Below are 25,196 nucleotides of genomic sequence, written 5' to 3' on the forward strand. Positions count from 1 at the left end.
ATAAGTAAACACTTCCAAAGGAATTTATATATTTGTCTATAAACAAGCTGCAAAATAAAAACAAATAAATGATAAAGCAGATTGAATTCACGGAATACAATAAACACTGAGTGTCTTTTCTATGCAGTTTTTTTTATTATTAAGATAATTTCATGTTTAAATCCTTAAGGATTGTTGCCACCTAGAGGTTGCTCATACATTTAATTCACTGTAGTCTTTATTTTGGTTTTCAACAACACAGTTTCAATCGAGCAACTCCAATTTGCAATTCACGGAATAAAAACTGATGCAAAAACAGACCAAAGTGAGCAGTGTTACGGTGCAAAATGCATACAATGGGGAGAGAGTGAAAAAAAGGTGCATTCCTGTGGGATTATACAGACCATTGTGTCTCAAAGCTAGGGGGCCATGTGCTGCCATGTGGCTCATGTTTCAGAACCTGACTGTTGCACAGTGTGTCATCTGATGGTTTGGAAAAGCCCACAGATGTTTTCCTCGCGGAAATCTACTTTGTTTAGTTTAACAACCAAGGATGTCCACAGCTGAACATAGAAATAAGAGAACAGTATTCTGAACTTCTACTTCTCTGATCAGACTTTTAAAACTGATGACCTGAAACATGTTGTTGGTTGTGAATGCTGCAACATTCATCTGCAGCATAGTGTTAACTGAACACTGTTATACAACTGAGTTTACTTTGCGCTAATAAGGCCATGAAGTTGCATAAACCATTAGGCTAAAAAAAAAAATTTACACTCTTACCACAATGTACAGACACACTAAAAGTTCAGCAAGCTCAATCTTTATGTCATGTGATATTATAATATACATTAAAATTTATTTATATTATAACAAAGAAAAAAACAAAATGATTGATAATATGGATGCAAAGCAAATATTCACATGTGTATACTGAACAACAGTCATTTTCAACAGTTTTCCCTCTATAAAAATAGCTTAAAAATCTGACACATATTTTAGTACAGTGTAGGGTTAAGTCAGTTTTTTCATCTTCTATCTGAGACAGTTTCATAAGAGGCTGGTACATTAGTCCTCTGCATCTCCTTTCCTCCTATGACAATGCCAGGTCTTTCGACACTACCAAACGCCCCCAAAAAAGAGTGCTAAAGATAGGGGGGGGGGAAAGAAAAGGAAAAAGAACAGCATCCTTCTTCTTCACCCCTACATTTGACTGAAACGCCAAACTCCAACTTTAGACACACAGGTAGCACAGTCTTTTTTTTTTCCTTTTTGTTTTGGTCTTGCTTTGTTTCGGATGTCTCATGCACAGTGGTTCAGCAGTAGAGCTGGAGAGAAGAACGTGGCCCTCAGTTCAAAACGTGCTCCACAGCAATGTCAGGATCATTGAAAAGGTGAAACAGGGAGGATAAAACATGTCACATTTGGCAAACAGAGTCTCTTGCGCACAGAATAAAGCATATGTGGGGACAGACACATTAAACACAGAAGCATCTTATAACCAATTATCTATAGAACAGACACCATATGCCACAATTCAGTGTTTTTGCACACAGAAGTGTGTTGGGAAGAGAGAGACATGCCCAGCCAAGGAGAACTTAGAAAAAAAGAAAGGATGAGGGGAGGGTGTGATTGTAAATACAACCAACAAGTAGGAGTCAATGAACAGATTGTCAATTTTCATGCTCTGCACACAGGTTCTTTTTTTTCTTTTCTTTTCTTTTTTGTTTTTAAACAAGACAAGCAATGCACATTGTCATTAACATCACCATCATCATTCAGGCCAAGTTAATTCACAAACTTACATCGTCAGCTACACAATATAATACACGCATAAAAGTGTGCAGGCACACAAACACAATCCCTCACAAACATTGTCCCCAACAGACCATGTAAATTATGGTGTGAGTGATGAAAAGCTTGTTCCCTGATACCCGAGAATAAAAAAAAAGCAAAAAGAGAAGGCAAACTGAACACAACACCAGCAGAACAAGTGATATAAACCACTAACATCGTAAGGACACTTGAAGAAAGATTGTATTGTTTGGATTAACTAAATGCAGTTGCTATGTACCGCTGTGTTTGCTGGTTATAGCTTCTGAAAGTATATAAAGTAAAAACTATCTGTAGTTTATGACAAAAATAAATAACTGAAACCTCTTGCAGCAGTTGTAAAAAGGCCACTGAATGCTTGTGTTTGTGTGTGTGCTGTGGTAGTGTGTGAGAGATGCAAACTCAACAGCACATGTAGAACCTAGCTGTAAAATCTTCAGCCTTAAACCATCATGCATTACCATTCAAAAGACTTAAAAGCAGCCTTAGTAACACAGTTTCTTGCTAAAAGTTTGCTAAAAATGTTCAATCATGCCATTGTAAAGACTTAACTGTATGCAAACAGTACAGCATGACATATTACAGTACAGCTCTTTATGGTGAGGCTCCTAACCGGGACAAGGCCCCCAAAACAGGCCAAATACCAGGTTGGAGATAGACAGCAACCTTAAATATGAAAAGTGCCTCAATCCTGTCACATGCTGGATTTCAATGGCAGAGGCTGTCAAATAATGGCAGTAAATGATCAAGGAGTTAAAAACAAGCTTTACTTTTCAGGTTGCAACTATTTCAAATACCTTAAATAGCACAAGTATCCCCTAAAGTAATTCATTTCATATCTTTTCCTGAAAAAAAAAGAGAATATTGAATAAGGCCCAAACTTAAGACGATACCCTGTTGAGTTAATCTCTTCATTTTATAAGTTGCCCTGAAGTCAAATTTGGCTTTTTTAAGGTTCTGTGAAGTGAACAGATTCTATGTTAAATTACTGAAGAGCAACTCAGTTTAAAGTACCCGACCAGTGATCGTAGTTTTTACACAAAAGGACACTTTGAAGAGCTAAATCCATCCAGTTAAAGCATCAGCTCCAGCCCTAACCTACCACATCCCATCCGCAGCAAACCCACATGAATAATGAACACTTCTTGCAGACAGAAACACTGAACTTTGTCAGATAGAGGTTTCAACCCCAAAGGGACATTTACGTAAGGTTTCTTAGTGCGCTTAAACTCTGGAGAGAGAGAGCAATAGATAAAATTTGATGTTGTGTAGAGATCTAATGTCACACTGTCATAATTTCTTTAACTCATCCTTCCCAACTCTTTTATCTTTATGAAGCTTTGGCTTTTCTTGCTCGGGGGGATGTTTTATCCTCAGACTTGACAACTCCATTGGAAGCACCTGCTGACAAGACAAGTTCATTGAAATGTTCCTAATTAAAGCGATTTCAGACTGGCATGTTTAACAAATGACCAATACTGAACCAGAGAGAATGTAAACATAACATGCAGACTCACCCCTTGTAGGTTCCCTTTTATGAGGCTTGCTCTTTGGACTGACCATCTTCTTTTTTGATGCTTGGTTCTGGCTGTGCTCTCGCCACTTTTTCAACTGGAAATTAATGAACTTCCACATCATCCAAGCCTGTGTCAGGCAGATAGCTGCCAGACAGGTCATCCTGAGGAGCAAAATGCAGTTAACTCAAGTTAATAGTTTGTCATTAGAAATTTTAGGTAAAGTAGGAGCCATGTTAAGAGCCATTACTTGGACTTACCTTATGGTAAGCACATTGAAGTTGCCGTCTGCTAAGGAGAAGCCGTGGTTTTCTGTCCGGGGCAGGCCAAAGCCAAATGTCAGTACTGAGAGTGTGAGGGTGAGGAGGCGAGCGATAACAAAAAGTAGGGCCCACAACGTAAAACTGGAAAGAAAAATAAGTTTAGTGAAATCACAGAGATTAAGAAACTACCGCAGAGGGAGAAGTTTGTGGAAAAATTAAAATAATATTAATTTAAAAAAAAAAAAAACAATACCCCTTTTGCTTGTTCTCGTCACTGAAGTAGAAGAGACGTGACGCATGAAACAGAAGCTCCACCAGGTAATGAGGGACTAGCAGCACCAGGCCCAGTCGGTGGAGGCTGAACAGACAGAAGAGTAGACATCAGAGTTTACCGAAAGAAGAACTGCAGTTCAACAGCAGTTAGAAATACTGGCACTGCTCAAAAGATTTTTGCTGTCTGGAAAGTAAAAAAGAACAAAAAGCTTGTAATGAAATGAGCTCTACCATCTTTAGCTCAGTTTGTAAAGGTGTTATAAGCAGTAGGGGCAACAAAACTAAAAGCTTGTTTTCCCTGTTCAGTCTGGACCCTGAGAACATTCAAATAATAAATATCACAAATGCAGAGGCCATAATGGTTATTGGTCCTTTTGAAGAAGCCGGATATGTTGCAACCAAACCAAGAAGAGGCTAATATATCAGTAAGAACCAGTTATGGGGACTCAAAGAGGGCCACTTGGCTTTGGCGTACAACTCACAATGATGAGTGAAACAACTACAACCAGTGATACAACGCCAAGCACGATGACAAACAGTGTTTAGAGATTGCAGACTTTTGGTTGTGGAATTCATGCACACGATATCTCCGTAGTCAAGCAATGGAGCCGTTCATAGTTAACTATAGGTGCGAGCAGAACCATCTGCAGTCAAACACAAAAGAACTGCTTGAGGATATGCCAAGGTCAAGACCACCAGTGACCCTCATTTCCATTGGTGGTGTGAATATGGACACTGTGGCGGACTATGAATACCTTGGAGTGGTCCTTAACAATAAAATGGACTTCACTAAAAACACTGAAGAAAGGGCCAGAGCCGCCTCTACTTTCTGAGGTGGCTGAGGTCTGTCAACATCTGCGGGACGATGCTCAGGATGTTTTATAAGTCTTTGGTGACCAGTGCCCTTCTTCATGCTGTTGTCTGCTGGGGCAGCAGACTGAAGGGAGAGAACGCCAACAGATTCAATAAAATGACCCGTAAGGCCGGTCATGTCGTTGGAGTGGAGCTGTACTCTTTGAGGGTGGTGTCAGAGAGGAGGATGCAGTCCAAGCTAAGAGCTATACTGGACAGCCCTTCCCACCTTCTCCACAACATGCTGGACGTTCAGCAACAGCCTGATTCCACCTCGCTGCGGTACAGAACATCAGAGAATCCTTCCTTCCTGCTGTCATAAAACTCCAGAACTACACTGAACCAGAAGTCTGAGCCATAACCTCTTGTAAAGATTGTAAATACTGTAAATATTTATCTATTTGTTAATGTCTTTGCTGTATTATTTATATTCTATTTTGTTTTTCTTATTTTATTGTTTGATGTAATTTTATTTTTTTATTTAATTTCAGCACCCTGTTCTAATTTCACTTTCTCTATTTTCTATATCCTTTTCTCTCACTGTATGTCATTTTTTAAGGACCACTGCAATGCAGCAATTTCCCTCTGGGATTAATAAAGTATTTCTGATTCAACATTATCACCCACTATTTGTCCCTTTTAGAGAACATGCTTGATTATTAGATCTCCATCTTAGACCGATAGAGTTGAGAGAAAGGAGATGAGCAAATTTTGAAATTCCAGAGTCAGGCAGGTAGGTCTGACAAGGGGAAATAAATAGTAGAAAGGCTTGTGACTTCAATTCCATATGCAGGGAAGAGACAGCTGACCTGGCTTTTAAAATGCTGAAAAAAGTACTAATAGAGGATGAGAGTGGTCAAGGAGGCTGATGCAGTAAATACTTCTACTCCTTCATCCAACAGAAAAACTACTACCCCATAAGCTACAAAATGCCATACAGTAGATCAATGTCTTTTGCCTGTAATACCTGCAAATAAAGTCCCTTTAACACCTGCTCTGCTTTCCATTAATCTGGTGGCAGCAGCTGCGTCATGTGTCCACTATCTGTCACTATTAACTTTACTCTGCAATGGCACCCTGTTCTTTTTTTCTTTACTCTTAGCCAAAAAACAAGAAAAGTGTCTGAACAGCAGCTCAAGTTTCTGCCATCTGGTCACGTTATAACATTTTCAACTTCTGCTGTTCACAACTGTCTAGTTTAATAAAATGCTCTGTTTGTTAGCTTCATATGAATTCACAAGCAAATGAAAATGGTAACTCTAGAAGGCCTTGGAGACTTTTGTGTGACCATTTTAACCGCTGCTATAATATAGGGGGAAAAAAACATCCTGTTTTCATTGAATTCTCCTCAACTGCTGACTGAAACCGGTGAACGAAGCCATGAATGTTACATTTCTCTTGTGTAAAAGGGGTTCAGGTTTAAACTATTTATGACAGAGCTTCTGAATGGTCTTCCATTTCATCATCAGACCAAAAATGAACTGTTTGACTCACTTTAAGACGTAGGCACCAGTGATGTGGACAACGTAAAGGCAGATGTAATAAAGCTGGCGGGGGATGTCTTCCTATAAAGATAAAGGAAACAGAAAGTTTGTGTGAGTAACAGTAGGAAGTACTGATTGTACAGTTTACTAGAATATATACAATGGTATTAAAATGTTTGCTAACTCTAAAAAAGTTTCTGTATTTCGGCATATGCATGACTTTAAACAATATATCAATGCACGTTTTCAAAGAACCATATAAATAAGTTGCTGCTCTGATAAAATAGGGAAACTTTCAAAGCAGCCTTACCTTCCGTACTTTTTGAAAGTACAGCTCAGGAAGTGCATGGAGCCAATAGGCAATTTGGCAAATATAGAAGAACTTGACCTGAAAACTAGAGAGGGACAGGTTGTACAGAGGACAAGAGAACCGAGTGTAATTTAAGCACAGAGTTAAGTTACATAATATTAGCAATTTACACAAGAACAAGCTTTTCAAGCTGGTCTATTACTATTATCACAAAATACAAAAAAAAAAAAAGAAAAAGGTCATGCTAGTTAGAAAGAAACAGAAACTGATGGATCCATTACATGAAGCTGACTCTGATAGAAGATTCTAAACCAAAACAGGTGATCTTTTACAGTGTATTAAAAAAAATCGTAAAATGTTAGCCACTGCTACATAGAGGTCTAGAAAGGTGCACTTACACCATGTCAGTGTGTGGATAATGCTCCCACAACAAAGTAGGATTTGTTGCAAAGTCCTCCTGTCAGAGAAAGAAGACACGACACTGCATAAGACAAAGTCTAATGAAGCCTGAGACAGAGCGTCCGCGTGACTCGTGAGCCTCCTACCGCTGTTAGGATGCTGCAGCCCCAGACGAAGGAGAACAGGTAGAACGCTGCGAGCTGTCCCGACTCATTGAACTTGCTGTGTTTGGTTTTTGACAGGTGCAACCTTCGATTTATTTTCTGAAATTCAAAATAATTAAACAAAGTGAATATCATATCATACAGTGTTACAGGCTTAAGTGAAGAGCATATTGTTTCTGTAGCTCATTCATATTTATTATTTTTTTAATTTTAGTGCACTTCATTTCACAATTAAGATTTCTGATATTATAAGATAAGATAAACTGAGAGGATTTTTATAAAAATGCATATTTTCTCTGATTCTAAATTAATAAATTCATGAGATTTAAAAAAAAAAACACAAAAGAAAAATGTTGGTGGATATATTGTTACCTGTTTACTAATAATAGTGTGGAGATCCATGTGTATGAAATATGGCTGCATTGCACAATATGGAGCACAGTTTTCTTTTACATGGTCCCAATTTAGTGCAGTGTCTCTGGGAGATTGCTGTATCACAATGTGGTGATTTGGGGGCTAAAAATAATGCATACCTCCTTATTGCTTAAATCATTTCGCACAGTATAATATAATAAGCTTATCCACTGCTGACTGAATACGTGTGCTACGACGAGGCCGATCAAAATTTGCTAAATGAAGTGATGCAGTTCCTTTATATAAAAAATAAAAATAAAATCTGTGCCTTGAAAATTACCCACTTAATAAATCTATTTCCTCTATTTTTTTTTAACTATACTAAACAAGCTGCAGTTACGGCTAATTAAGCTACGTAGTACTGATATTATGTTCCTAATTTTTGTGATGTCTGCAGGCTTGCGATCTTTCTGAATAATTTTGGGTTGCAGATTGATGCCTGGAAAAAAAGAAGCATCCTCGCAAACTTCTGCAGATGGAGAATTTTACATCAGGTGCCCAACCAATCAGCCTTTACACCTAAATTGCACGGGGATAGGATCTCTTAAAAGCCAGGAAGAAGAAGAGGAAAATTTAATGAGCAAACTTGGGTACACCTGACTGTTATTTAAGGACAGCAATGAAAAATTAATCATTTCCTCTAAGCAAGAAAGCATTTCAAAAGCTACCTGTCTTCCAGAAAAAAAATATTTATTTGCATCAAAAAGAAAATAATATCCACACTGGAATATTGATTAAAGTGAAGAAGCATGGTCTCAGTCACTGTGCTTAAGCTCAGACACAGAAGGAAGCACACAATTTGATCACTTTCAAACAGCACTCTAAAATTAATACAAAGTAGACACATGCAGTAAAGTTGGAAAGCTTCTTATGCACAATCTTGGATTGTGCTGCAAGACACAGCATTCAAAAAGCACAAAAAGAGCTAAAATATCAGCTACAGAAATGATCTACTCACATCGAGGATGTATTCTTGTATCAAGGCATGAAGGATGACTGCTATTAGCAGGTAGAAAAACACGGTAGCCACATCTTTAGGACCATACTGGTAACGAATCCCCTGCTCACTCTTCTCATCTGCAAAAAAACAAAAAACAGAGATATAAGAAAAAACTTAGCCAACAAGCAGATAATAATGGTCAGTGCTGGTCCAGTTCATTTAAGCTCACCAAGAACTTGAGTTACGTTGTACTGGACTGTGATGAACATGATGGCAAACTTTGCTGTGACCTGAAGTACAAAGAACACAACCAGATTAATGGTTTAAACACAAAGGAAATTAAGTCTGTATTAGTAAAATCAAACATGTGCATTCAATCCTTTGCTTTATGCAGAGAGCATTACTCACAGTCAGGGACGCATGAAGAAAATACCACTAACTGAATTCATGATTGCTCTGCAAGCTTTGACAAATTCAGTATTTTTGTGCATGCCTGTGACAAGTGGGCTTAGGGTCACAACAAAAACCTGATTTCACAAATTCATATAAATGGGGGACAAGGAGCTGCCTGGAGGTGCTCTCAGGGGTCCACAGTATAATGTTTAAAAAAAGTCCACCATCACGGCTACACTGTTATGTATTGTGGTGGGATGAGTGTCATTACATCTATGTCCAAACTGCTTTTATTGGAAAGGACATCTAGGAAGTCTGGAAGCAAGCTTTGGGTGGGGACAGGTTTGTGGGAGGAAAGCTATCTTGTTTCATTCTATCATACCTGTCTGCTATAGTTCCTGTGTAATATGTTCAGCTTGCCCAAGTCAAAATACGTGTAGTAATTAGCGATAGGGGGGACAGTGGATTAATCCACTGGTAAGATGACCTGTTGCTTGTGCCAGTGGGCCTCCTCACCATCTTCTTTGGCAATCAGACACATGATAAGGGAAGGAGACACGCTAACGCGCTGCCACTGGAGTGCTGCTGTCATGTGAGCTAACGGTCGTTAGCAGCAGTAGCTAACATTACTCGGCTAAGCGCAGCTCCTGCGCCTTCTCTGTCCACTCACACAGTACCTCAAACATCAGACCGAGGAGGATAATCATGGCCAAACACGAAACCATGTCGGCATGATTCTGGATCACAAACTCGTGGCTCAGCACTGGCGGGCTCTTGTTCTTCTTGCGGAAACCCATGGCTCACCGACACGACTCTAACCTTCTTTGGCTCCGTAACTGAGTCTGGCGGGGTTGGAGCTAGAGCTTCCCCTGCTGCACTGACGGCCTGTACAGCTCAACCGATGGATCCTGATCCCTCCACTGTAGTGAACCGCTGCTGGCGGGTTTAAAAACAGTCATGAAGATGCGTCGCAACGAGCCAAACAACACAGCACAACACCCACTTTTCCCCTGCCTGGTAAAGTCAGATGACGGGCCCTCCCACTTCAGAACCCCATTCATGAACCGCCCAGTGTCATTGACGTAGAAGGAGAACCCATGACTGTGATGCCTTCACGTACTTCACGTAAGCGCCCTTTTCCACAGCGGGGGTTAACAAAAGCACAAAAGAGCGCCACGTTTTGGGTTGTCAACTAGAATTTGCTGAAGCTTTATGATGCAGTTTGCCAGGTCGTAGTTGTAGAGTTGGAAGGGAAATTTGAAAGATGTGAAAGTCAAACTAGTGTTGACAATTGTTTTAAATTATAATGTTTTAATGAGTCAGCAGAAGAAGCTCAAAAAGTAATTTGGTATGAATCAACTGTGAGCAAAACTGTAATACACATTAATGCTTTAAAAAGAAGTCATGCACCGTTTTCAGGATCAACAAGCCAATACTTTTAATGTAGTCCTGCACAGAAACAAGATGCATTGCTGCTTAAAGATGATATCATAAAACAGGTCATTGGCATGTAGTTGCTCTGCCCGTAAGTCAAAGATTGTACAATAATTTAATGCCTTAACCCATTCATGCGTGATCTAAAAGAATGAGAAAATTATTTTTATTTTTAAGTCTTTATTTGGCCCTTCAACAAAATGTAACATAAATAAACAAAAGTAATTTGCTTCTATGTGCCTTATATCCTCGTGTTATGCCAGAATTAATGTAGTGCAAAATGTATCCACCAGGGTGCAGAAGACAAGTATCAGACTGTAAAGGTTTGAGCAAAGTTTTACCATATAATGATGCAACAGGTCTCAGAAACTGTAATAAATATGACACACTGGGCATAGGTTAAACGTTTAGAAATTATCAAATGGCTTGTTTTAAGTTGATAACGATTTATTACTTTTATTTAACCAGGAAAACCAGGAAAGTCCCATGAAGATTAAAAACCTCTTTTCCAAGGGAGTCCTGGCCAAGAGGCAGCAAAAATTCAACACAGAGTTAAAACATTAAAACAAACGGCATGAATATAAAACTGGTCATGAAAAACAATTGCACGTTATTGAGGCAGTCTTCGATGCTTTAAACTTGGTTTTGAAGGCATTTAAGGGCAACAACTGTCCATTTCCAGCCTTTCTGCCACATGTTCCAAGCAAAAGGAGCTGCGTGAACAAAAGCTGATTGATTGCTTGCTCCAGAATCGAACTGAATCAAAGTGATATCAACAAACGTCAAACTGTTATCCACTGTAATGACATAGCCTAATATTATATTGTTATCAAACTTGTGAATTACTTCCCAAGCAATAATTCACCTCTAAGAGAGCTGCTCATAAATGGTTGATAAAAGCATTAAAGTGCATCATGAAAATAGTCAAATCTAAGCACAGAAAGAAATCCAAGATTATTGTCAGTCGTGTTCAGTCTGTCAGCTAACTGGAGATAGAAAGTTTCCAAAATTTCCTTTGCAACCTTTGCCTATTATTAATGTCCCTTTCCCCTGCATTGCTATGGATATTTTGGGGCCCTTAGAGCAAACATAATCTGGGAACCGCTTTTATTTTAGTAATTTGTGATTATGGTACCAGATGGTACCAGAAGCTAAAAGACTGGAACAAGTGGCTCCGATATCTATTGTTTGCCTATTGGGAGGTTCCACAGGCCTCAACTGGCTTCTCACCTTTATGGCAGCAAGTAAGGGGTCCACTGGGTGTGCTGCAGGACTCCTGAGTGGGGTCTCAGGTAGGGCTGCTTGATTATGGGAAAAATGATAATCACGATTATTTTGATTGAAATTGAAATCTCGATTATTTAACACGATTATAGATAAGAGGTTGGGGGGGGGGTGACATTTGAAGCGTTCAGTTTACTGTGGTAATGCCGACCAGTTTCTCTCCACCAGGTCCCCATAGCTATTGTTTTTCTCAGACCAGCAGCTATGCTCCGCCTGGTGTGATCTGGGAAAAATAGTCTGGAGACATTTCGTTTTCACGTTTAAATCCGCGTCAATAAAATGTAGCGCGACATTTCTATACAGCTCTGGTGCGGCTTTACCACAGGTCCGTAGTGGTGGCGAAACATCGGACTGTCACCACGTCTTTCACACACCCTCACTACACTCATCATACAGGGAAGAAAGAGACAGTCCACTAACATGGTGGTGAGATGGCAGTGATGCCTTTTGTCCAAAGTGTTGATGAGTTTCTTTAATCCCGGATTGTTCACTGTGTTAATTGAGAAAAAAGTTCTGTTTGTTTAAAACGTTTGTCTCTCTGTGACTCTGGGAGCTGGTGGATTATTTAGTTGCGACTCACAAAAATTGAACATTTTTCTATTTTTTTGTGTTGCGTCGCAAGCCCCCGTGTGCACGTCTGTGTGCACGAACGCAACATTTTACATGCACGACTGTCGCCTGTCACTTGGCTGGAAGAGGGCAGCGAGTTTCGCTTCCTCGCGCAAGTTTACATAGAAAATGATGGAGAAGGAGCGACGCCGCCTCCCGTGTGTCCAGGTGTCTGCAACTCATTCTGAATAAAAACTAAAGCGGCTGTGGGAGGAGTCTGCAGCAAAGCGCTGCAATGACAGCTGCGCTCGATTTGAAAACAGCACAAATTGAAGGACAAAAATAATTGGACCATTTCATTTTTATGATCGTTGAAAACCCAGATCGTAATTGCGATTAAAATTCGATTAATTGCCCAGCCCTAGTCTCAGGAGAAGTCAACCAGTGTGCTGGCCTACGTCTTACAGATGCGGGAGAAAATGGAGCAAACCACTAAACTGGTGAGTTCACAAATTGAGAAGGTGCAAAAGAGGCAGCAGACCTGGTACGACAAGCCAGCCAGTGAGAGGTCATTCAGCCCGGGACAACACTTCTTCCCACTGTTGACAATAAGTTGTTGGCAAAATGGCAGGGTTCATATACTGTGTTGAGGAAACTAAGTCCATCAACATATGAGATTCAGATGCCAGAGAGGAGAAATCCTAAACAGACTTTCCACATAAATCTGTTAAAGGAATGGAAAACCCGGGGTACCTCACCCCCAACTCTGCAGCTCTTGACCTTTCTCATCTGTCTCTAACCCAGCAGCAAGAATTGCATGCCATAATTCCATCAGATCTGTTTCAGGAGAAGCCAAGAGTAATTAACCAGGTGGAGCATGACATTCGCCTGAAAAAGAGCACCCCCATCAGGCAGAGGATGTACCGCATACCAGAAAAACTGTTGCCAGTGTTGGAGGAGGAAATTGCAGTCATGCTGGAATTGGGGTCATTGAGCCTTCAAGCAGTGAATGGATCAACCCCATTGTTCTGGTCATCAAAAAAGAAGGCATATGGTAAAAAGACCTCATCTCAACAAGTAGGCCAGGCAAAGTTCATCACCACCTTGGATTTGTGCAAAGGCTACTGGCTGGTGCCCTTGACAGAAGCAGCCAAGCCACTGACAGCTTTCAGGACACCACAAGGGCTCTGGCAGTTCACTAGGATGCCTTTTGGTCTCCATTGCACTCCTGCTACTTTCCAGAGGCTGATTAATCTTTTACTGGCAGGTATGGACACTTTTGCTGCTGCTTATCTTGACAACGTTGTTATCTACAGTTCTTCTTGGCAGGCACATCTGAGCCACGTAACTGTGCTGGGAAAAATCAAGGAACCAGGATTGACAATCAACCCAAAGAAATGCAGCATGGCAAAGCAGGAACTTCCGTACCCAGTTCATATCCTGGGATGTGGTGTTATAAAGCTGGTTCAGGACAAGGTGGAGGCAATTCAGATGAGAGAGATTCCAACTACCCGGAAGCAGGTGAAATCTTTTCTAGGTCTGGTGGGCTGGTACTGAAGGTTTATCCCAAATTTCCCAGAAAGGGCTGCTCCCTTGTCTGACCTCACCAGTACAGCAAAAGCTAACTGGGTGTGGGGAAAAAAGCAGAAAACCGCCTTCCAGGATCTCAAGGAGGCCATATGCTGCGAACCGGTGCTTCAGAGTCCCAACTTTGACTTACCCTTTACAGTCCAAACAGATGCTTCTCATCGGGGAATAAGAGTAGTTCTTTTACAAGGGCATGGAGATGACAGGAAACCAGAGGCATACATCAGCAAGAAACTCTTTCCTAGGGAGACGAGGTACTCAGCGGTGGAGTTGGAGTGTCTAGCAGCAAAATGGGCCATTGACACTTTTAAATACTATCTACTTGGGAGGGAGTTCAACCTAGAGACAGCCCATAAGGCATTGCAGTGATTGGAGCAGATGAAGGACACTAACAGTAGAGTCACCTGCTGGTTCCTGTCCTACAACCGTATTGGTTCTCCTTTTATTAGCAGCTGGGCAAGCAGAACACGGTGGCTGACTTTCTGTCTCGCAACGCTGTTGGCAGAGATGTCACGCAGATTGAATAACTGATACTGCTGAAACTAACTGTGGTGATGCGTGCTGTGAACCACCCTACTGTACTATTTGTGAGCTGTTTGTAAATGAAAAGAAAAACACTTATTTCTAAGTAAAAAAAAACTCAGAGCTCTAAGAACTGACTGTGGAGATTCTTTCCATGTATGTGAGATGCTCTACCCTTCGAGACTGCTGTTTTCCTGTTTTGAGGGTTCCATAACATCTACACCCGTACAGGAATAAATTTACTTTTGTCCTCAAAATTCTACATACAATACCCCATAATGACAATGTGAAAAAGGTTTTTTAAAGAGTTTTGCAAATTTATTAAAAGTGAAACACTGAGAAACACATGTACATAAGTATTCACAGCCTTTGCCATGAAGCTCAAAAGTGAGCTCAGGTGCATCGTGTTTCAACTGATCATCACTGAGATGTTCCTACAGCTTAATTGGAGTCCACCTGTGGTAAATTCAGTTGATAGGACAAGACTTGGAAAGGCACCCAGCTGTCTATATATAAGGTCCTACACTTCACAGTGCATGGTAGAGCATAAACCAAGCATGAAGTCAGAAGAATTGTCTGTAGACCTCCGAGACAGCATTTATCGAGGCACAAACCTGGGGAAAGATACAGAAAAATATCTGTTGCCTTGAAGATCCCAATGAGCACAGTGGACTCCATAAATGAAAGAAGTTTGGAACCACCGGGACTTTTCCTAGAGGTGGCTGGCTGCTTAAATTAAATGATCGGGAGAGAAGGGCCCTGGAAGGTGACCAAGAACCCGATGGTCACTCTGTCAGAGCTACAGCATTCCTCTGTAAAAAGAGGAGAACCTTCCAGAAAGACAACCATCTCTGCAGCAATCACCCAATCAGGCCTGTATGGTAGAGTGGCCAGACGGTAGCCATTCCTCAGTAAAAAGCACATGGCAGCCTGCATGCAGTTTGCCAAAATGCAGTGGTCCCTCGCCATATCGCGGTTCATCTTCTGCGGTCTCGCTGTTTCGCGGATTTTCTTCGTCTGCAGCTCTGCATATTTAAGAATATGTAAATCCCATTTCAACCATTCTATGTCCAAATTTTACTGTAGGAGTCAGCCCACTGAGCTTTGTTCCTTGATTGGGTTGGTAAACATCAATGCCCTGTGTTTTGTGTCTTGATTGGCCAAAGGACTCTGTCCAGACTAATCAGTATACTTCGTGAACTGCTGTCTTTTTCTGAAAAAGACAGCAACACAGGGGCCTTCTGTGAAAAACGACGTTACAGATGAGGGTGGGGACGCAGCGCCAGCAGAGAAGCTGTAATATATTTTATGGGGTGAGTAATTATTAAGAAATACTCGTTGATAAATATATGTAGGCTTTTGAGAGTGTATAAGGTGTATGAGAATGTTGAAAATGTTCATTATAGTTTGAGAAAGGTCTATAAACACACTGAGGAGGGATAATTAGGCCTTAACATGCATTTGAAATAGTGAGAAAGGTCTATAAACACACTGAGGAGGGATAATTAGGCCTTAACAACCATTTGAATAGTGAAAAATGATTAAAGTCATTATTTTGCAAAATTAATTTATTCCAAGGTATTTTCGGAATATGTTCGCTGTATAAGATGAGGGACCACTGTATATATCACTCATGCATCATCAGGGTCCCTCACTCATGGTGCATCTTGGGCACTTAAATGCTCCACCCACAAATCAAAGCTAAGGATTTTTATGCTTGAATAGCATAAAAGTAGTTCAGTATGTACTTTTTGCATTTTGAACCTGTTTTAACACTAATAATTGCCTTTTTGTCTTGTGCAATGATTCATTGTTAAGAATTATGTATTTTGAACATATGTTAGCATGCCCCGTTTAATTGAAAAAAGTTTGTAAAATTTAATTTTTTTAATTTAATTTTTAAAAATATATTTTTATTAGTTTGAAGTATGAGCTTAACATGCACAACAGTTCAAGCTCTCTGATCCAGTTGTGCAGGCTGTAGTTATAGAGTTGAAAGGTTAATTGGAATATTATGGAGCTCAAACTGGTGTTGACACATAAAAAAACAAACAAATCAAACTAAGGTTTATTGAGTCATTGCAGAAATCTATTGGCTTAAAAGCAGCCTGTTATGTGTTATTTTTGGTAAGAACATGTTTGACCAATAATGCAGGTACTACTTGTGTAGAGAATATCAAAGACTACATCATGCTGAACAAATTAAAATGTACAGAAGAAATCAGAAAATAAAAAATATATAGAAATAAAGTGCAAGAGAATCACAATACTGTAAATGCTTTAACGCAATTAGAATAGTTATGACCAAATGTACTATAACAAAAATATTAATAATTATTAGATAGTGTTGCAAATATTTTATAAGCATTCTCATTCATTTACTCATTTATTATTCATTTACTCATTTAAGCATTCTTATTCATTTATTCATTTACATTTTATCCTTAGATTTTAGTAACATTCATTAGGTTCTGCTTTTAATTAATAGAGCTACATTATTATATAGTGGTGCTGAGGTGAAAACAGCTTAATTATTATTATTCCTTCGCAGCTTACAGATAATGCATTCACAAACAGGACACGAACTCATACAGGGTTACTGAGTTCAATACTGAGAAAATAGCTAAGGACCTTGAAAAAAAGGGACCTTGAAAATGTTCTGGATGTCCAGTAGGGAGTGGTCGTAAATATTGTTGCATCTCTTTGCTCATCTATTCACTCCTAGCAGAACGGAATTTTCCAGTAACTCAGAAAAATTATTAAAGAACAGCCTTTGTGTAAAACTGTGGCAACAGGTAGAAGGGAGTCAGCAGAGAGGCAGACAGATAACAAGGCAGAGCGAAGTATCTTTTTCCTTTCAGCTCTGACGCACCTCAGACGAAGGACCTGGAGGAATCAAAATTCCCGGAAGGAGGGACCACCTTGCAAAATACACATTCACATGAATGCGCACTACATGCACACACATAGCCACAAGGCTTTGTATCACTATAAATGAGGAGGATAATTTAGGTAGGCGGGTCTTTTGGCTGAACCGAAGGTTCCCGACACTTCTGTGTATTAGTGGACCAGATGCTAAGGCTAACAGGCCTCCTTCTCGAGAAGATATGTATTGTTTTCTTATTACTGGCTTAACAAAGAATTGTCAATTCTACTCAAACTCTGGTGTTTTTGCCTTCTTTTAAAAATGTGGATTTTTGAACACTCTTCCTTCTGATGATTGATTTACAGGTGGTGAACAAATCTTTTAAAGCCAACAAATAATATTTTAAAACTTCAATAGATAGATAGAGATGTAGGATGGTGAGTTGTGAGCAAGGAGGGCAGAGTTGAGGAAAGGGGGCAGGGTCTATAAAAGGGGAGCGGAGAATTCACTCAGGTCTTTCCTCCTGATGCACCACACTTGAGAGCATCATGCAGCAGAGGCCTTTGTGTAGTGGAATCTAACACTCAAGACAAAACCCTGCATGAGGGTGGACCTCATTCTCCATATGTTTATGGAGCACTGCTTTCCCCTCCTGAGCCGCCGGATGGTGGGCAAGAATCTTCTCGAAGCCTTCCGAAAGTTATTGTCCATGGCTTTTTCAAACTCCTCACAACACGCTTGGGTCTGCCAGGCCTGACCAGCATCCCCCCCGACCATCTGAGCCCACACACCACCAGGTGGTGATCAGTTGACAGCTCCACTCCTCTCTTCACCCGAGTGTCCAAGACATGCGGCCGCAATTCCAATGATACGAGTGCGACTATTTTGATCATCGAACTGCGGCCTAGAGTGTCCTGGTGCCAAGTGCACATGCGGACACTCTTATGCCTGAACATGGTGTTTATTATGGATAATCCATGACGAGCACAGAAGTCCAATAACAAAAAACCACTCGGATTTAGATCAGGGGGGCCGTTCCTCCCAATCACGTCCTCCAGGTTGCACTGTCATTGCCCATGTGAGCATTGAAGTGCCCCAGCAGAATGAGGGACTCCCCACAACCTATATATGGAACAAATTTGAATCTATATATATAGATTTAAATTTATTTATTTATTTGCTTGGGTCTGTAAGATTTTCTTTTTAATTTAGTCTTTTTTAAAATGATTTATCTTTTTAGATTTTTTTTTAAAGATTTTTATTTTATTGTAATTTTATCTTGAAGATTTGTTTTTATTTATTTTTATTTAATTGATTTTTTTTAGTTTTTTTTTTTTTTTATTAGTTTTTGGTTTTGTGGTTTTAGATTTTTTGTATTTATTTTGTTTTGTGATTTTGTAGATTTTTTTTGTAGAAATCTTTTTTGTGTGTGGTTTTAGATTTTTTTTTTTGTAGATTTGGATTTTTTGTATGTTTGCGGTTTTATGGTTTCAGACTTTTGTTTTTGTAGAATATGTGGTTTTATCTGTTAGAATTTTTTTGTAGGTTTTTTTGTGGTTTTAATTTTTTTTGGTAGATAGATATTTTTTGTAGACTTTTTTCTTTTTCGTGGTACATTATTATGTTTTAAGCAATCCATTAAAATTTTAAATGTCTCTGTAACTCTTCTTTAACAACTTGATGACACACTTCTCTAAACCGTCTCCAATCGCAGAAAAAAACTTTTGAATTTTGTTCTTTTGGGATTTTCATTGGACACCTAAATGGTATTTCAGAGAGGTACTAAGGGCTTTATCAAAACATCCATCTGGTGAAATTGCTGCTTCCAGGAGATTTTTTGGCCATTTATATAATTTGTAAAGGTCTTTTGTCATGAATATTTTCTGTGTTGGTGACAATGCCACTACCTTCCTCCAAGTTAATTTCATTAAGTACAAGAGTCCCAAGCTAGTTAAGAAGGCCATTGCTGAATTTTTGTCCTTACATTTGAACTTTGACGCAAGCATTATAAGTAGTGCAGCAATAACAATACTGTGTTTAAACTTGTCAGCCTCAGAAGATGAAATTGATTCTGATGTTTCTTGAGGAGGCTCCTCTTTTTCTTTAGTGAATTCATCTCTTGAAATGCTTCTGGGTTCAGTTTCTTCACTGGAATGTGATGTTTGACTTGAAACCGATGTCGAAGTGAAAAGTTCAGAGGACTCTGATCCAGTCGAGGTTCTATCTGATGATAGAATCCCTTCTTGAAAAAGATTTTGAATGTAAGTAAGGGCTTCTAATACTTGGTTGTCCACTTTTTCTTTTGTTGGTTTTTCCATTCCCACAAAAACTTGCTGCAGAAATTTTACAACTGCATCCTCTGTCATGGAATAAAGGACTTCAGGAGCAAAGGTCCTCTTAGTTCCCTCTTCTATCTTTCTTACTTTTGAAATCACTGAATCTGAAAGACATTTACCTTCAGGTACAATAGGTATCTGATAAAAATGCCCAGTCATAAGATGATCATACATCTTATCAGTTGTCTGGCAAACCTCTGCAATTCTTCCCAAAGTTTGATGTTCTCTATATCTTCTGAGCGGTCCCCTGTTGACTGACAAATCTTAAATATAAAATTTTTCAGGTCAGCTTTGAAAGTGTCAAAACTTACCTGGGACTTTTCCTTCTTCATAACAGTGATCAATCTTTTCTGACTTGTCACAGGTGAATGCGTTAAGTCAGGCTTCGGATATTCCTATACAATCCGAGCTCAAGTTATGATTGATATCCACAACAAATTTTTCGTCTTGAGTCCTAAGTGACGTTTTCAGATTCGTCTTCATCTTGTCAAAGTGGTTTTGCATATTATCTACGCAGCATTTCTTGTTTGGTGTAATTTCCGGGATGTTTTCCGATATTTTACAGCACGATCTCGCAAAATAAGTCTTTTTTTTTATCAGCGATTAATGCTAAATTAAAATGTGCTGCACGTGAAAGTCTGCAGACTTTTTTGTTTTTAGGTCTTGTGGTTTTAGATTTTTTGTATTTATTTTGTTTTGTGATTTTGTAGATTTTTTTTTGTAGAAATCTTTTTTTGTGTGTGGTTTTAGATTTTTTTTTTTTTTTTTGTAGATTTGGATTTTTTGTGTGTTTGCGGTTTTGTGGTTTCAGACTTTTGTTTTTGTAGAATATGTGGTTTTAAATTAAAATGTGCTGCACATGAAACTCTGCAGAACCCTGGAGAATCCACAGGGGCCACAGGCTCTGGGCTTTCGATGTTTCCTACAACAATGCTGACAATTTCAGCCGCTGCACTCTGTGCTGAAACAGTTGGTTGGACGGGTGAAGAAGCTCGCTCATTTTCCTCACTAAAATTTGGTGATTCTGATTTGGACCTCTTGCTTAAAATGCCGCTTATAGCCTCCGTTGCTGACTGAACAGAGATTAACAATTTGTTGCTGTCAGTTGACCGTGTGACAAATGGTTTTGATCCTGCGCCTTTTCTTGAGAATTTCCCAAGACGTTTTGCAAGGCATGTTTGTAAACATAGTCCAGCATGATGAACCATGCCGCAAAGATGCCTGATATCTCCCATCAAGGAGCAAACATATATAACAGGTTTTGAAGGAAGTTCCTTTGTGCTTGTTACTTCTGAAAGAATTGTTTGAACTTTTCTTTGTATTTCAATTCCTGCCATTTCTTTTAGTTTTTGTGCATCTGCATGCAAATCCAAATCCGCATCTTCTTCGAGAGGTGCATTCAAATACGTTGAGGAACTCTCCACAATACAATCTCCGAGCTCTGTGTTAATGACAAGTAAAGTTTGATCCTCTTCACTTGACGGAACACGCTCTCTAATCTTTGGAAGCACGATTTTTAAGATTAAAGTGGATACGGTTTGTATCACTTCTGCTAACGGACCTGCAAGAATAAATTCCACCTCTGAATCCGTTTTTCCTGCAGACAGCAAAGCCCACTGGGCTGCTGAAACTTTAGTGAAATACTTATTCACAATTGGAATAAGATCCTCCTTTGTGGTGGAAATAGTGGTTTCCTTCTAACTTGGCGACCCCAATAAAAAACACCCATATGAAAAGTAAAATGGTCAAGCTTCTCATCTGGTTAACAATCGTGTTTTCTATTCAGTGTTTTATCTCCACAAGATTTTTTTTAATGTGTAAATCCCAGCTCTGTCACGCTTGGTTCTCTTCGAAGCCAACTCAAATTCCTCTGTTTTGATGTATAACTTATATCTCTATGACAAAAATTGTGAGAGTGGAGTGAACATTCTAAAATTGATTGATATTTAAACTGCCATATTTCAATAACGGTAAAACATATCAATAAGTTGAACAGAAGTTTAATAGCCCAGTCCCTTGGGAGTTGTTTAAAGTTTGAGTGGTGTTTCTAGCTGAAAGTATGCAGAAGTTATAAGAGCTGAAAGAGCTGAAATGCCATTCATTTCAATGGGAGCTGAAGATCAATAAAATGATCAATAATTTGAAGATTATAAGATTTTTTTTTTAATTTAGACTTTTTTTTTAAATGGTTTTTATCTTTTTTTAAAGATTTTTATTTTATTGTGATTTTATCTTGTAGATGTTTTTATTTATTTTTATTTAATTGAATGTTTTTAGGTTTTGTGGTTTTAGATTTTTTGTATTTATTTTGTTTTGTGATTTTGTAGATTTTTTTGTAGAAATCTTTTTTGTGTGTGGTTTTAGATTTTTTTTTTTTGTAGATTTGGATTTTTTGTGTGTTTGCGGTTTTGTGGTTTCAGACTTTTGTTTTTGTAGAATATGTGGTTTTAAATTAAAATGTGCTGCACATGAAACTCTGCAGAACCCTGGAGAATCCACAGGGGCCACAGGCTCTGGGCTTTCGATGTTTCCTACAACAAGGCTGACAATTTCAGCCGCTGCACTCTGTGCTGAAACAGTTGGTTGGACGGGTGAAGAAGCTTGTTCATTTTCCTCACTAAAATTTGGTGATTCTGATTTGGACCTCTTGCTTAAAATGCCGCTTATAGCCTCCGTTGCTGACTGAACAGAGATTAACAATTTGTTGCTGTCAGTTGACCGTGTGAAAAATGGTTTTGATCCTGCGCCTTTTCTTGAGAATTTCCCAAGACGTTTTGCAAGGCATGTTTGTAAACATAGTCCAGCATGATGAACCATGCCGCAAAGATGCCTGATATCTCCCATCAAGGAGCAAACATATATAGCAGGTTTTGAAGGAAGTTCCTTTGTGCTTGTCACTTCTGAAAGAATTGTTTGAACTTTTCTTTGTATTTCAATTCCTGCCATTTCTTTTAGTTTTTGTGCATCTGCATGCAAATCCAAATCCGCATCTTCTTCGAGAGGTGCATTCAAATACGTTGAGGAACTCTCCACAATACAATCTCCGAGCTCTGTGTTAATGACAAGTAAAGTTTGATCCTCTTCACTTGACGGAACACGCTCTCTAATCTTTGGAAGCACGATTTTTAAGATTAAAGTGGATACGGTTCGTATCACTTCTGCTAACGGACCTGCAAGAATAAATTCCACCTCTGAATCCATTTTTCCTGCAGACAGCAAAGCCCACTGGGCTGCTGAAACTTTAGTTAAATACTTATTCACAATTGGAATAAGATCCTCCTTTGTGGTGGAAATAGTGGTTTCCTTCTAATTTGGCGACCCCAATAAAAAACACCCATATGAAAAGTAAAACGGTCAAGCTTCTCATCTGGTTAACAATCGTGTTTTCTATTCGGTGTTTTATCTCCACAACATTTTTTTTAATGTGTAAATCCCAGCTCTGTCACGCTTGGTTCTCTTCGAAGCCAACTCAAATTCCTCTGTTTTGATGTATAACTTATATCTCTATGACAAAAATTGTGAGAGTGGAGTGAACATTCTAAAATTGATTGATATTTAAACTGCCATATTTCAATAACGGTAAAACATATCAATAAGTTGAACAGAAGTTTAATAGCCCAGTCCCTTGGGAGTTGTTTAAAGTTTGAGTGGTGTTTCTAGCTGAAAGTATGCAGAAGTTATAAGAGCTGAAAGAGCTGAAATGCCATTCATTTCAATGGGAGCTGAAGATCAATAAAATGATCAATAATTTGAAGATTATAAGATTTTTTTTTTAATTTAGACTTTTTTTTTAAATGGTTTTTATCTTTTTTTAAAGATTTTTATTTTATTGTGATTTTATCTTGTAGATGTTTTTATTTATTTTTATTTAATTGAATGTCTTTAGGTTTTGTGGTTTTAGATTTTTTGTATTTATTTTGTTTTGTGATTTTGTAGATTTTTTTTTGTAGAAATCTTTTTTGTGTGTGGTTTTAGATTTTTTTTTTTTGTAGATTTGGATTTTTTTGTATGTTTGCGGTTTTGTGGTTTCAGACTTTTGTTTTTGTAGAATATGTGGTTTTATCTGTTAGAATTTTTTTGTAGGTTTTTTTGTGGTTTTAAATTTTTTGTAGATATTTTTTAGACTTTTTTTTCTTTTTCTTTGTACATTATGCTTTAAGCAATCCATTAAAATTTTAAATGTCTCTGTAACTCTTCTTTAACAACTTGATGACACACTTCTCTAAACCGTCTCCAGTCGCAGAAAAAAACTTTTGAATTCTGTTCTTTTGGGGTTTTAATCGGACACCTAAATGGTATTTCAGAGAGGCACTAAGGGCTTTATCAAAACATCCATCTGGTGAAATTGCTGCTTCCAGGAGATTTTTTGGCCATTTATATAATTTGTAAAGGTCTTTTACTACAACTTTGGTTATGTCATGAATATTTTCTGTGTTGGTGACAATGCCACTACCTTCCTCCAAGTTAATTTCATTAAGTACAAGAGTCGCAAGCCTTTCTTTGATAGTTAAGAGGGCCATTTCTGAATTTTTGTCCTTACATTTGAACTTTGACGCAAGCATTATAAGTAGCGCAACAATATTGCTGTGTTTAAACTTGTCAGCCTCAGTAGATGAAATTGATTCTGATGTTTCTTGAGGAGGCTCCTCTTTTTCTTTAGTGAATTCATCTCTTGAAATGCTTCTGGGTTCAGTTTCTTCACTGGAATGTGATGTTTGACTTGAAACCGATGTCGAAGTGAAAAGTTCAGAGGACTCTGATCAAGTCGAGGTTGTATCTGATGATAGAATCCCTTCTTGAAAAAGATTTTGAATGTCAGTAAGGGCTTCTAATACTTGGTTGTCCACTTTTTCTTTTGTTGGTTTTTCCATTCCCACAAAAGCTTGCTGCAGAAATTTTACAACTGCATCCTCTGTCATGGAATAAAGGACTTCAGGAGCAAAGGTCCTCTTAGTTCCCTCTTCTATCTTTCTTACTTTTGAAATCACTGAATCTGAAAGACATTTACCTTCAGGTACAATAGGTATCTGATAAAAATGCCCAGTCATAAGATGATCATACATCTTATCAGTTGTCTGGCAAACCTCTGCAATTCTTCCCAAAGTTTGATGTTCTCTATATCTTCTGAGCGGTCCCCTGTTGACTGACAAATCTTAAATATAAAATTTTTCAGGTCAGCTTTGAAAGTGTCAAAACTTACCTGGGACTTTTCCTTCTTCATAACAGTGATCAATCTTTTCTGACTTGTCACAGGTGAATGCGTTAAGTCAGGCTTCGGATATTCCTATACAATCCGAGCTCAAGTTATGATTGATATCCACAACAAATTTTTCGTCTTGAGTCCTAAGTGACGTTTTCAGATTCGTCTTCATTTTGTCAAAGTGGTTTTGCATATTATCTACGCAGCATTTCTTGTTTGGTGTAATTTCCAGGATGTTTTCCGATATTTTACAGCACGATCTCGCAAAATAAGTCTTTTTTTTTATCAGCGATTAATGCTAAATTAAAATGTGCTGCACGTGAAAGTCTGCAGACTTTTTTGTTTTTAGGTCTTGTGGTTTTAGATTTTTTGTATTTATTTTGTTTTGTGATTTTGTAGATTTTTTTTTGTAGAAATCTTTTTTTGTGTGTGGTTTTAGATTTTTTTTTTTTTTTTTGTAGATTTGGATTTTTTGTGTGTTTGCGGTTTTGTGGTTTCAGACTTTTGTTTTTGTAGAATATGTGGTTTTAAATTAAAATGTGCTGCACATGAAACTCTGCAGAACCCTGGAGAATCCACAGGGGCCACAGGCTCTGGGCT

General features: G+C 38.6%; 1 protein-coding gene across 2 annotated transcripts; it reads right to left on the reverse strand.

The window, feature by feature from the left end:
• Window positions 1-786: 786 nt before the first annotated feature.
• zgc:113278 (uncharacterized protein LOC541528 homolog) lies at window positions 787-9,871 on the reverse strand. Of its 2 annotated transcripts, none has more exons than XM_042004126.1 (11): window positions 9,496-9,871; window positions 8,655-8,715; window positions 8,444-8,562; window positions 7,054-7,170; window positions 6,907-6,965; window positions 6,509-6,593; window positions 6,209-6,279; window positions 3,843-3,947; window positions 3,587-3,730; window positions 3,330-3,490; window positions 787-3,216 (listed from the first exon to the last, which is right to left on the reverse strand). In XM_042004126.1, exons 1-11 carry the CDS (start codon window positions 9,613-9,615, stop codon window positions 3,143-3,145), a joined length of 1,116 nt encoding a protein of 371 aa, XP_041860060.1. In that variant the 5' UTR covers window positions 9,616-9,871; the 3' UTR covers window positions 787-3,142. The 2 variants fall into 2 exon arrangements, with proteins under 2 accessions (XP_041860060.1, XP_041860061.1); XM_042004127.1 differs by having other exon boundaries at window positions 787-3,213; window positions 9,496-9,868.
• Window positions 9,872-25,196: the final 15,325 nt, after the last annotated feature.

This window comes from Melanotaenia boesemani, chromosome 13 (genome assembly GCF_017639745.1).
Source record: "Melanotaenia boesemani isolate fMelBoe1 chromosome 13, fMelBoe1.pri, whole genome shotgun sequence".
In the NCBI taxonomy this organism is placed as follows: domain Eukaryota; kingdom Metazoa; phylum Chordata; class Actinopteri; order Atheriniformes; family Melanotaeniidae; genus Melanotaenia; species Melanotaenia boesemani.

Coding starts and splice junctions, on each gene's coding strand:
- zgc:113278 (XM_042004126.1), bottom strand. CDS start 9,615: ATGGGTTTCCGCAAGAAGAACAAGAGCCCGCCAGTGCTGAGCCACGAG. Junction 7,171..8,443: donor TACAAGAATACATCCTCGAT/GTGAGTAGATCA, acceptor TTTGAATTTCAG/AAAATAAATCGAAGGTTGCA. Junction 3,731..3,842: donor GACGAGAACAAGCAAAAGGG/GTATTGTTTTTT, acceptor TTTTCTTTCCAG/TTTTACGTTGTGGGCCCTAC.